Consider the following 14,055-nt stretch of genomic DNA (forward strand, 5'->3'; position numbering starts at 1 on the left):
CTATACTATGTGGCCCATTTGAAAAAACAGAAAATATAATATAAAGATGCTTTAAATATATTTTAAAATATGAAGATTGTGGTCAAAATAAACTACTTTGTTTTTCAACATACTCACACAAGCACAAAAGCACAGCAAAGATCAAAGTAAAAGTTAATAAATACCTGGTGTTCCAATGGCTCTGACATATGCAAATGCAATGTTTGCTTTTCCTTTCAGAGTGTCTTCTATATTCTGAAGGCGTTCCAGGGTGGTAACATATTTCACTTCATTAAAAAGAAGAGCACTAAAATAAACACAGAATGTAATTAGAAGAAAAAGCTGATATAAATTTAGTTACTTAATATATACTTATTGAGTGAATTAAAGAACCTAATAAAAAAATGTAGTGAGAACCTAAGCATTTTAAAACTAAATTAAAATCACTCTCTAAATCATTAGTCTGTCCCTAAGAACATCACCAGGGATAGTTGTGAGAAATGGTGCTCATTCTCCATCACGACCACCTCAATATATTTAAACTGTATTTGATAACATCCTACTCTGGCCAAATAATCCCTTACAAATCTCTCAGCTTCAACACATTAGCCCTTTGAACATCTAAACTGCAGGCCTCTTACCATGGCCTGTAAGGCCCTGCATGACCTAGTCCTTGCCTACTTTCCAACCTCATTTTATTTTACCATTCCTCATGTCTACCACACTTTAGGTATACATCAGGGCTTTTGCACATACCATTCTCTTTGCTGAAAGCTATTCCTTCTCATACATCTGGTCTCAGAGATGTATGAGAGTACATTTGTAGCTGTAGTACATCTGTATATCTGTACATCTGTAGATGTATGAGAGTACATCTGCCTACATAAGTACATCTGTAGCATTTTCCTCTTTTATTTTATACTATTTGATTCCTTCATAGTACTTACCACAATTTATAAATGCTTACATATTTACTTGTTTATCCCTACCTCTCTCATTCAACTGTTACCTTTGTGTGAGGCAGGGACCTTGCATATTGTATCACTATATTCATAGTAACATAGAACAGAGCCTAGTGCACTTGAAGTAATCAGTGCATAGTTCTTGAATGAGTAAAAGAAAAAGTAGGGAATTATTTATTCCCATTCTTCACATGAAGAAATGCAAGTTCAAAACACTGAAAAGCTTACTTAACTCAAAAATACATTTATCGAATCAAGGAGCCAGGAACAGGACAACACAAAACAGGTCTTCTTACTCCTAGTTCAGTGATTTTTCAACTTGACCTTAATTCTTCCAAACCATCTTTTCAACATGTAAATGAGACTAACTGATCATATTTCTTCATCCAAAAGAATCTTTATTTTCTACTTTTATATAAATTTTCTAACAACTCATTTCATTTAGAGAGTGTGTGTGTGTGTGTGTGTTAGTCAAACTTTAAGGATTCTCGAACCTTGTTCCAAGTCCACATACTTAAATAAAAAAAGGTTGACTCAATTATCTCCAGCAAGTCAGTCAAGCATGGTTTCCTCTTATGGAAAACATGGCACTTTCCACTAATGCTACAGTTCTTAAAACTTTTTGGTCTCAAGATAACTTTATAGCCTTAAAAATTATTGAGCTCCTCAAAGAGCTTTTGTTTATGTAGGTTACATCTACCAATAGTTGCCAAAATAAAAATTAAAACAGAATTTTAAAATATTCTTTTTAAAATAACAAACATTATATAGTATATTAATATAAATAACTTTTTATTTTAAAAAAACCTAAATTTTCCAACAGAAAAATTCAATGAAGAGTGGCATTGTTTTACATTTTTGCAAATCTCCTTAATATTGGACTAAATAAAAGACAGCTGGATTTTTATATCTGTTTCTGCAATTTGTTATGACATCACACAACACATATAGCCTTTGGAAACTACATTCACGAGAGAATGAAAGTGAAAAAGGCAAATAATAAATAATGTCTTAGTATTATTATACAAGTATTGCAATTTCATGGACACCCTGAAACTGCTGACCTAAATTAAATTGGCTTAAATATTGCCTTATTTATTACGAATTTCTTCAACTTCTTAAAGGAAATGTAAAACTTGATCTTTTACAATTCCCAGGGCTCTTGTTTTATTTTTTAAAGAAATATTTACAGAGCAGTACTAACTACTGTATGTGCTATATATTTTCACGTTTTCATTTAAACCTTCAAAGATAATCTTAGAATAATCTTTATTGAAAACACATACACACTTAACAGTCTGAGGCATTAAATGACCTGCACCAGATCATACTAGTAAAGCTGAGCTTCCAATCCAGGCTTTCTGACTAAGGCCAGGACTTTTAAACTACATTACACTCTTGTAAATGGGAAACCAGGTGGAAAGGGAGGCAGCTAATGAAAGGTAAGGGAGTCTCGGTGGCAATCTGGGCTATTGGTTGCTTATACATTTTGGCTAAATAGTCCAGAATTACGTTAAGTTACTTCAAAACAGTTGGGAGGTGCCATCTAGTCAACTTAATTGGACTTCCATGTAAATTCTAACCTTAGAAATTCTATCCACCCATTTACCTAATGAAGCTGTAGCAGCTTGGATCTGTGTGCTTCAAAAATCAAATCTGGGAGAAGAAATTTCCCTCACTTTCTTCTCAGATAAAGACTGGCAAATATAAATTTAAAAAGCCCACATCGGGGGAGGGGGGTACCTACCACATGTCAGGCATAGTACTAAGCATTTTATTAGTGGCAGTTTATCAGTTTGGAGACTGCCCAGCTCTGAACTCTTCTCTTTTGCCTGGTTTTCTAAGTCTTCGTGGTGGCCAAGCCCACCTCATAAAAGGACAGAGTGCCCTCACAAAAGCTAATATCATGGTAAACTTTGCTTTCCCAAGTTCCTTGCTGCAAAGCATAGCTAATGACCCAGAATCACTTGCCTGACATTTTGGACCAGGAGCTCGTGATGTAAGGAACTGGGAACAGTGCAGAATTATTTCAAGAAGCTATACCCTGTTTCCCTGAAAATAAGACCTAGCCAGACAATCAGCTCTAATGCGTCTTTTGGAGCAAAAATCAATATAAGACCCTGTCTTATATTATATTACATTATTACATTATATAAGACCTGGTCTTATATTATAGTAAAATAAGACCGGGTCTTATATTAATTTTTGCTCCAAAAGATGCATTAGAGCTGACTGTCCAGCTAGGTCTTATTTTCGGGGAAACATGGTAGCAGCAATAGTTGGCTTCAAATGCACCAGTGCTGATGACAGCCCCAGTACGGGAGATGCAAGCTGTGGCATCCAACACTCAACAGTAATGCAGCAGTCCCCTCCAGGCTAGTTCGTGTCATGATCTTGACTATAATTCAGAGCCGTATAAACTCTGAGTCTAGTTCTCCAGCTTTTCTAGTGAGCCTGAGATTTCCTATATCTGCTCCAAATCCTTTTTAAGCCGGTCAGACCCAGATTCTGGGATTTATAACTAAGAACTCTCAGCAATACGCTATGTTTTCTTTAATTTTCATGGCAACCATCTGAGATCGGTATTATCGTTAACTCCATTTTACAGATAAGGTCATGGGGTTTAGAGACATTGCCTTGCCTAAAGTCTCAAAGCTCATTAAGTCGTCATTATCCATGAGGTAATAATAACCAAAACTAATGACATTCATAATCTGATGATCTCTATGATTTTTCCCAATGGCTTTCTAACTTTAATATATTTTTTAATGTTAACTTCCAGAATATGGGCACATCTAGGGATCTCTAGGATCCACTGCACAAGCCTGTGCTCCTTTACTCCAGTCGCAAAGAGGAGAAATGCTGACAGAAATGGGTTAAAGAAAAGTCTGCCTTGGGATTTTCTTGCTCTAATGATGTAAAGCTGCCTGGGGTTGCTCTGACCTGGGAGCTCTTTCTGCCACAGAAAGGCCTTCCTTATCCTTAGCATGCTTTTCCGGAGACTTTCCTATCACAGCCATTAGATACAGAAGATAAATGGCCAAGAACTGAGTAGGTGTCAGAAAAAAAGGAACCAAAAAGTCTTTGTGACCCTGCTTTTAGAATAGCAGGCTGTTCAGCTTTTTTTTTTTTTTTTTTCCAGAAAAAAATTTGTCATTATTCAAATTCTACAACACTCAATAAAAAGGAAATGTTACATTCATTGTGCCATAGCAAAATCCCTAGGACAAAACAAAAGGAAAGAAAGAAATGGGGAGTGGGGAGAACAACACAGAGACAGAAAAATTACTTCTATCTAAATTAATTATATTGTGACTGGTCACATCCATGTATAAAATGAAATATCCCAAAGTATTTTATTAAGCATTTTCTAAATGAATACAGTTAAAAAAAAAAGAAAGAAAGAAAAGAAAACGAGCAGGTAGAAGCCACCTCTGAAATGTGAATTAAGAGTACAAGAAATATGGGGCCGGGGTGGGTCCTCAGCCAGGGGGCAGCGCAAGCCTGGGCCAGGGAACTGTGTCCTACACAACTAGACTGAGAAACAACTGCTTGAACCAGAGTGGGGGGAGGCGGAAGAAAGGGGGAGGAAAAAGTACAAGAAATAATAAAGTTCACAAACATCAGCCTTTGTCTTTTTGTCATACATTATAGGAGTATATTCTCCTACTGGCTTACTTATAAAATTCTTATCACCAGAAACAATCTAATGGGCTTATAACACAAGATTTCTATTCCTCCTATTTTTAACACAAAAGAATGAAGCTTCCAAATTCATTCATCACCAATCCAATACTTTTTGATAACCTAATGTATGTCATGCACGGTGCTATGTACTGGTAGAAGGACCTTGTATAAAAGGGCAGTATGGAGATATAATCATTACTACCAATTAACTAGAGCTGTGAGGAATTCAAATTCAAGACGAGTGATTTTTTTATTACAATTTCCCAGTAAAAAAGTATATCACTATCAAACAGGAACCCATCTGACAACATTGTAGGAACAAACCTTATACAGATAAAAGAATGAGCAGTAGCTCAAAACCTATTAAGAAAGGACCAGCATGAGCACAGTTTAGGAGTTTTAGAGAAAGCTACATCTAAGAGCAGTTTTCCTCAGAGGTTCTAAGCAATGTCACCTGAAGACTCAATACCCAGGCTCGGCAATAATGTGTTAAAGAATAACATATTAGCAGAGATTATGATTGCTGAGAATAATTCCTACAATATTTGAAGGCCATATTATTATAAGTAGTGTGTTAATTTAAAAGGAAAGAAACCTTCCATTTTCTGACAAAATATTGTCACAAGAATACCATGCACCACATTTTTATGGAGAGTTAATGAGATTTCACTGTTTCTTACAGTACTGGATAATCTTTCCTTTTTGCATCATTGGGTGATTTTTAGGAGTTAACAATGAGTAGAAGAATGGCCTTTCTTTGCAACTGCTGGCAAATACCACAAGCAACTGTCACAGCATGAATTCACATGAACTCACTTCTGTTAGTGCTGTGTGTGAACAGAACCATAGGTAGAATTTGAATTTTTATTTATTTATTGTAAAATGAGACTTCCTGCATTTATACCAAAAAAAAAAAAAAAAAAAAAAAAGGGGGGCAACTAACAAAGAGCACCAGGTAAAACCCACAATGTATTTTTATATTATTTGATCTTCATAATAATCTCATAAGGCTGCAATTATAATATATAAATGAGAAAAACTAGCAATCAGAAAAGATAAAGTGGTCAGATCACACGATGAAAGATAAGGAATAGGGGGACTCAAATGCTCAATAAATCCAGACTTCATTTATCATACAACCATCCAATCACATTTGAGGTTATAATGACTTACATCTCTAACTGACTTGCCTCGGACTGGTGAGATATATGGTATTCTCAATCAACAAATAAAGATTAGTTGTTACTTTAACTTTCTTTTTCTAAATATTACCCTTCTTAATCTACCTAGAAGATGGGAGTAAAATTTTCCTCAGTTATCAAACCAATCAATTCTACCAGTTTTGACTACCGTGTTTCCCTGAAAATAAGACCTAACCAGAAAATAAGCCCTAGCATGATTTTTCAGGATGACATCACCTGAACATAAGCCCTAATGCATCTTTTAGAGCAAAAATTAATATAAGACCTGGTCTTATTTTCGGGGAAACATGGTATGCATACTTTAGAAAACAGAGCTAAGGATTTTTAGACTATAAACCCAAATTCTTATGTTTAATTTAAATTTAATTTATTTTGCAAATTGGTAACACTTTTATATAGTACCAAAAAAGTTGACGAGTGCAAAGTCTACCAACAACTCCCTCCCCCATCCCAACTTCCCCATGCCATTCCTGTAAATCAATATTATTAATTTCTTGTGAAACCTTGAAATATTTATGCCATATACACATATGCCATAAATATATATTTATATACGCCTCTGTTAGAAGACAACCCTCCCTGGATTTCTGTGTTCCTATACAATCTAAGCCTCCTGAAGATGAAAACTGGCATGACACATGGATGGAGATTCTCTCCACTTATTCACATTCTATGCATTCTCCTTTGCTCTGGATCCAGCCAAAGTATAATAAAACCTTTTTTATCTTCCCCAGAGCCAAAGGCTTATAATATTTAGAGGTAGAGACCTTTCTCTCCTGCCCCAAGCAAGGATTTGTTTACATTGCAGAGAAAAAGATAAGCACTTTATATATACGCATTTGTCAAAACTATATAACACAAAGAGTGAATCCTAATATAAATAGGCACTTTGGTTAATAATGTGTCAATATTGGTTCATCAATTGTAACAACATACCACACTAAAGCTGAATGCTAACAACAAGGGGAAACGAATGTCAAATATAACTAAATATATATGTATGTGCATGTATATAGTCCCAGGATGTAAAGTATAGCATAGGGAATATAGTCAATGGTATAGTAACAGGTGTATACAATGTCAGAGGGTTAGCAGATTTGGGGTGGTTATCACTTTGTGAGGAGTGTAAATGTCTACTCATTACGTTGTTTTGTATACCTGAAACTAATACAAAAAAATAAAATAAAAACAATAAGGAGAAACTGAGTACAGAGGAGAAAGGAAGTATATGGGAATTTTCTGTACCATCTGCTCAATTTTCTATAAATCTAAAACTGCTCTAAAAACAATGTCTATTGATTAAAAAACAAACAAAAAGAGGTGAATTCACGCCTAACAATGGCAAAAGGGAGACCTCGGTACAACTTAAAATTCAAAAATCAAAAGAGAAAAGATAAATTTGACCAGATAATTTTTAAAAGAACAAAAAAGGGAAATTTCAAAGATAAATGACAAACTTGGGGAGGGATGTACACTTTGTGTCTCCTTTATATAGAGTGCCTAGAAATTGATAAGAATAAAGTACAAAACGACAGAAAAATGGGCAAAAGATATCAAGCAACAGTTCAGTCCCATTTCTAGGAACAGTATACAACTGCAAAGAGCACCAGAGAGAAACTGCTTGCCAGACACTGGGTATTTCAAACTAATGGATTTAGCACATAAAGTAGGATGCCAGATTGAATGGCACTTTTTTTCCTCATGGTAATTTGCAAGGTATACGTAGCGATGACATAATACCCTATTTAGCCCAGTTCTTCAACATTCAAAGTACCATTATTGAACTTTTTTTTTTAAATACTGCATTTCACAAGTCAGTTTTCTTATATTTTAAACAAAAATGAAGACATTGCCTCTTTGGAATTCTACTTGACCTTTATTCCACCCCCGCCCTATCCCGCCTCAGTTTCTTCTTCCCTTAAGTGTTGGTGTTGTTCTAGAACACTCCCCAGATGACCCATATGTTAACACACCCAGATCTGTACTCCTTAGGGGCTCAAACTCTTACAGCTGTTTGAGATAGGTATGAGGGGCATTTGACTTGTTAAATTAGACTTATTTTCTGTAAATTTGCTCTTCTTCCTGGCTTACTTCAGATGGTAATCAGATAGAATTTGGAGTACAGTGAGGTGGAAAAGAAGGTATCAGGAATTAACTCAAATTTGCAGTATTGCTGATTGTTACCAAATTAAGTATTACCAAGTCCAGTTAATTTCACTTCATAAGCATTAAAAAGAAAATCCCCTTTTTGCTATATCTACTTACCTAGATTGTGCAACGGCCACACAATAGTTTCTGTGTGCTTGGACCCCACAAATCTGTCACATCCACTAGAAAGAGCTCTCCGGCACTATTTTGATCACTGTCACGTGCTGCCTACGACCCTCTGTTGAGCAATCAGGCATTGTAGTGGTCATTAAGGACAGCAAGCCAAACTAAAAGCAACAATCCAGCCTTTATTCATTTACTGCAACAGTGCAAGCAAGAGGCAAAAAGGGAGGCACCGGCTCCAGAATGTTCCATTCCCTTCCCTGCCATGGAACAGTCCCCAGGCGAGGGTCAGGTGGGCACAGCACAGATGCAAGGAATCATCTCACCCCAAGGAGCACAAACAAAAGGCTCCTGACTCTATATGGACTTGTCAGCTGGGGTTAAGGAAAGGGGGAAGGGCTAGGAGTGGAAAGAGACTGAGTCAGAATAGAAATAAGGAGGTCTTGACAGAAGTACCTGGGAGGTACCTCAGCCGAGGCCCCTGGTAATGAGGCCTCTGAATAAAGACTTGGGCTAGAAATGCAGGTGTACATACCAGCACGCTCGACCTAAGGGACTGGGAAGAGGGAGGGTCCTGAGTCTTTCACCTCTATTTTCTCTAGAAAACTGCATCCAAGTACGATGTGGACAACGCACCTTTCCCCATGTAGCCCGCCAGGCAAAGCCTTGTAATTAGCTATGGTCAAGCCTGAAAAATGACACAAGGATTCTGACCTGGAGCTGGACTCCTCACCCAAAAGCCTAAACTTCTTCGCATAGTAAACAAAAACCCCTTCATCTGACCCCATGCCTACATCCCCGCCCTCATCTCCTGCTTCATATTTCATACTCCAGTAAAAACTATGCCCTCCAAACTATTTTAACCTCCATGCCTTTGCTCACACAGTTCTTTCTGCTTTCCCCACTTTCCATTTCTTCAACAAGCAAACTCCTATTTATCCTTTTAGACTCATCCCAAGTGTCACCTCCTCCAGGAAGCCCTCTTAGTAAATATCCACTTTCATTCTAAACATAAATAACTATTCCCTACCCTGTGGGTCTGTAAGCCCGTATGCATACATATTTATATTTTACTTATTACATAATATTTTGTTTATATATCTGTCTCTGCAACAAAATGCTAAATTCCTAGAGAAAAGAAGCCACATCCTATTCTGTTTTGTATCCCCAGCACCGAATAGGTATCTGGCATATAGCAGAAACATGGGGAATAATCTTTGTGGAATTAGTGTTCTATAAGTCAACATTAGTACAGCACAAGGAACAGGATACCACCACAGCAGGAGGGCATAACACAAGCCCCACAGGCTGGCCAACTCAGAAAACAGGGTCCCCAGAACTGATGGCCTCTCCACATCTAAAGCCCAATTGTTTCTAGACCACCTTGTTATCAGGTTGCCCAAGGGGGATGTTTGCTGTTAAAACTTGTTCAAGACAACCTCAGTCGCCCCTCCCCCATCCCTCAAAGAATCTTATTTGTTTTTTCGCCCTCACTTCTAGGTCAAAGACAGTCATCAGGTATCTATTGTAAAACAAATATTATATCTACTACTTGGACTTTTTGCTAAACTTTTTATGATCCCCAACCTCAAGACAGCCACCCCTTCTCTGTCCCAGGAAAGGGCTTCTAAGGGTCTTTGGAATTCCTTCTTCAAAAGACCCTCTTTCATTCCTTACAATTGGCTTCTTAGTCTGCAGGATTTGGGACCCTTAGTTGTCAGGGATTTCTTAAAGACCTTTCATTACTGTATCATTAGTACTGGAACGTTTAAATGTGTCTATTTGCAAAGTGATAAATATGACTTTTCACCTATAAGTTTTGAGTTTCCTATAATTTAACTTTTACCCTATCTTTGTGGGAATCCAGTTGGAGTAAAGAAGAAAGAGGGCAGACCAGCAGAAAAAAAAGATAATGTCAGCAAACGTCTTAGTGGACAATAGACCTACAACAATTTAAACTGGGAAAGTCCATGTAAACTCATGTCCTTAACAAATCTTAGTTCCTAACGCTGCCAGCAAAGAGAATACTAGACTTCATTCAGAGGGAGACTGCAGGAATGAACCCCAAGGAGGCCTGATCCCAGGCCGAAAGACTCCATGCCAGGAAGTTAAATTAGATTCACTCACGCTCTCTCAGTAAATATTCAGGTATGTGCTGGTATTATTTGAACTGTTCCTGCACTTACTGAGCAGGCACAGAGCTATAGCCTCTAGAAAAAATCAGGCTCGGTGAGAAAGACGCTAGGCACTTTAAAAATCCTAGTCAGAAGAGCAAAGATGAGCTTCTTAACTAATAAAAATCTCACTCCACAGGTACAATCAAAAGCAAAAGCAGGGGCCAGCCTGAAGGCTCAGGCGGTTAGAGCTCCATGCTCCTAACTCTGAAGGCTGCCGGTTCGATTCCCACATGGGCCAGTGGGCTCTCAACCACAAGGTTGCCAGTTCAATTCCTCGAGTCCCACAAGGGATGGTGGGCTCCGCCCCGTGCAACTAAGATTGAACACAGTACCTTGAGCTGAGCTGCAGCTGAGCTTCCGGATGGCTCAGTTGGTTGGAGCGTGGGCTCTCAACCACAAGGTTGCCAGTTCGATTCCTCGAGTCCCGCAAGGGATGGTGGGCAGCGCCCCCTGCAACTAGCAACGGCAACTAGACCTGGAGCTGAGCTGTGCCCTCCACAACTAAGACTGAAAGGACAACAACTTGAAGCTGAACAGCACCCTCCACAACTAAGGTTGAAAGGACAACAACTTGACTTGGAAAAAAGGCCTGGAAGTACACACTGTTCCCCAATAAAGTCCTGTTCCCCTTCCCCAATAAAATCTTTAAAAAGAAAGAAAAGCAATACTATGACCCATGTTGTGTTATCTCCTATTTTTACAGAGTATCTACTGGTTTATGTATCCTTTGCCATTTAAGAAATTTTAGATCCCCTATGTGGACAGACAGACTAGCAATTTGTATGAAACTGATGCCTACAAATGCAATGTTAAAACTCTGAACTATTTTAACGGATTGTGGTTGTCTAGATAAATAATAAGTAAAGAAGTGGATGTACTCACAAGAGAACATGAGCAATGATGGCATTCACATCAAACAAGGTATCAGTAGGGAATTCTCTGAGTAATATGTTGCCCCTGTAAAAAGTTCAAAAAAGTATTACAGAAATATTTCCTTAGCATCCAATTTACTTGTTCCTCTAATATATTAGGCTATAAGTTCTTTGATGTTAGAGCCTGTGTCTATTATCTCATGCACCAGAGTGCTGGCCACAATATTCACGCAAATATTTATTAAAGGTACACTCAATAACTATGTTGGATTTTGAAAAGCTTAGGCCTGGGCTTAGCAAAAAGATTGGAAAAAAACGTGAGTCCAAACAGGGCTTCCTATCAACCTCCCTGTCACACATACACACAGATTCCCCAAACTGGGCTGGGAAGAAGACAAGTAGGAGAGAGAAAGAAGCATCCTCAGCAGTAGGTCCCTGAGGAGACAGGATCTCTTCTCACTTCCCAGGCCAAATCCCAAGGGTTTGAGGAAAGAATCTGAGAAACCTCAGACAGATTGGCAGACACAAGTGCAGAGGAATCTGTAATCTGAACACTGGCAGATCCCTCAAAAATAAAGTATGTTTCACACCCGAATATGGGCCTGACATATCTACACAGAACACTAACTTTCCTATGTGCTTATTTACCGGGCATTTATAGTGGGAGTTTACTTAAGATTCTCATGTGATATTCAAAACAACCCTGTGAGGTATTATTTTTTCTCATTTTATAGATAAGGAAGCTAAAGTGCAGATAATAAATCTATCTTTGTTAAGCTTCATGTGACACCCCACTGAATACATCTTTATTCTGTCTTAGTGATATTTTATATACTTGAGTATTCTAGAAGTACAGCTTTACATTTGTCTATCATACTTAAAATAATAGTTTACCTGAATAAATACGCTTTCATCAAATCCTTTTCTTTTCCACAATATCTTGATGCTTCTTCTTTGACACAATTAACCTTTAAAAGATAGGGGGTCAAATATATGGTGATGGAAGGAGAACTGACACTGAGTAGTGAACACACGATGCAATATTACAGATGATGTATTATAGAAATGCACACTTGAAACCTACATAATTTTACTACCCAATGTCACCCCAATAAATTTAATAAAAAAATAAATAATATGGAAAATAAGAAAGGAGAAAAAGGTTTAGAGTACATATAAAAAGGTAACACTTCTTGTTTAGGGAAACACGAAGGAATATCAAACATTACAGTTTGCTTCCAGGTCAAATTTTTTATTTTACTTTTCTTTCTGATTTGTATCCTATAATTGCTCACTTATTCAAGTGCTTGAGGTAACCAGAAAAAGGAATTTTTTCAACACCTAAGAGTTGCATTTAATTATACCTGAGAGTTTATATTTAATCCGATCTTATGGAGCAAGTAGGAGGTAACCAGGTAGAAAAAGAAGGAAACAAAGCTGAACGAAAAGCCTGAGTAAAAGCCTGGAAGCAAAGCAGTAAGTGGTAAGTTGGGACCATGAAAGCATCTCAGGAGCCTGAACACAGGTATGGCAGAAACTGCTGGTTTCTTACCCAGAATCCATCGTCTCCTTCTGTTTTACTAACAGAACCTCACTAAAAGCGAGTGACTGATGAAAATACTTTTTCAGACTCCCAACAGCTAAGCATTGTTAAGTGATGTTAGGAAGAATCACTTGTTTGGGATTCCTAGAATACTCTTAAAAAGGGGGTTCACTGATATTTTTGCTCTTCTCACTTCTTCCTGACAAAACACAGGCAACATAGCTAGAAACCAGCAGTAATCATGGACCATCAGGAATCTTTCAAGAAGAAACACTTGCTAAGGATGGTGCAACAGAAAGAACGAATCTGAGTCCCTTAGGACATTAAAGCAGCCATAACAGCCATGAAAGCCTGCAATCAGGACTCTGTGAAAAATATAAGGACAACCCTGGTAGCAACATGAAGATAAAATAGAAGGCATGAGAGCACAAAGATAAGAAGGCAGGTTAAAAGAATATCACATCACTTCTGAAATTATATAAATGTCTAACCACTATGCTATATTGAATGTCAACTATAATTGATAAATTTAAAAGCGGGGGAGAAGGGGAATAAGAGGTCTAAATTTCCAGATATAAAACAAGTACGTCATGGGGATGTAATGTTCAACATGGGGAATATATCCAATAATATTGTGATAGCATCATATGGTGGCAGATGGTTGCTGGACTTATCAAGGTGATCACTTCTTCAGGTATATAAATGTTGAAAAACTGTGTACATCTGAAATTAATATAATATTGTATGTTAGCTGTATTTTTAATAAAAATATTTTTAAAAAGAAAATATTAGATGGAAAATTCTAGGAAAAAAAGAGTATCTTATCAGTATAGGTCAAAGATGACTGGGACCAAAGGAAAGCAGAAAAGGACAGAAGAGATTTCAAAGACAAATACAGTAAGTAAAACTCAGGAGAAAACTGAGCATGTATGTGCAGCATGGGATAGAGTGGGGGAAGGAAGAAGCTAAAGAGAATGAAGAGGTTACTAGATGAGCAAATGGATAGCCACCAATATAACTTATGAAATCTAATTCTAGAAGAACAGTTCATTTGTTTTGGATTTTTTAAAAAAAAATTTTAAAGATGGATTTTGTTGTTCAATTAAATTTTAATAGAGTTTGAGGGAATCAGAATGACAATTAGGGAAGCTAAATTTGTTCAAAAAAAAAGCTACAAGGGGAGAACTGATATTCAGAAAAGAAATCAGGAATAGAGAAGTAGAATTAAAAGTCAGAGTATAGCCATAACCAAAAAGAGTAAATTTTTGTAATTTTATGTCATTTTTAAAAGAATGTTTAAAAGTCAGAGCACAGGGGGTAGTTGGCATTATGACAATAGATTTGTCCATTCTTCCATTCAAT

At 37.2% G+C, this 14,055-nt stretch overlaps 1 protein-coding gene across 5 annotated transcripts in view; it reads right to left on the reverse strand.

Annotated features, from left to right (window-relative positions):
• The window catches only part of TXNDC16 (thioredoxin domain containing 16), a 76,021-nt gene that overhangs the window by 48,265 nt on the left and 13,701 nt on the right, over window positions 1-14,055 (reverse strand). For all 5 annotated transcript variants that reach the window (XR_016020882.1, XM_019725701.3, XM_019725698.3 and 2 more), the window contains exons 5-7: window positions 12,045-12,118; window positions 11,161-11,235; window positions 165-286 (exon numbers count right to left, since the gene is read on the reverse strand). Coding sequence is in view for 4 of the 5 variants with exons in the window: in XM_019725701.3 (XP_019581260.3) it covers window positions 165-286; window positions 11,161-11,235; window positions 12,045-12,118 (271 nt within the window). In the remaining variant the exon portion in view is untranslated. The remainder of the gene's footprint in view (window positions 1-164; window positions 287-11,160; window positions 11,236-12,044; window positions 12,119-14,055) is intronic.

This window comes from Rhinolophus sinicus, chromosome 3 (assembly GCF_057876585.1).
Source record: "Rhinolophus sinicus isolate RSI-liver-muscle chromosome 3, RSI-T2T, whole genome shotgun sequence".
Taxonomy (NCBI): domain Eukaryota; kingdom Metazoa; phylum Chordata; class Mammalia; order Chiroptera; family Rhinolophidae; genus Rhinolophus; species Rhinolophus sinicus.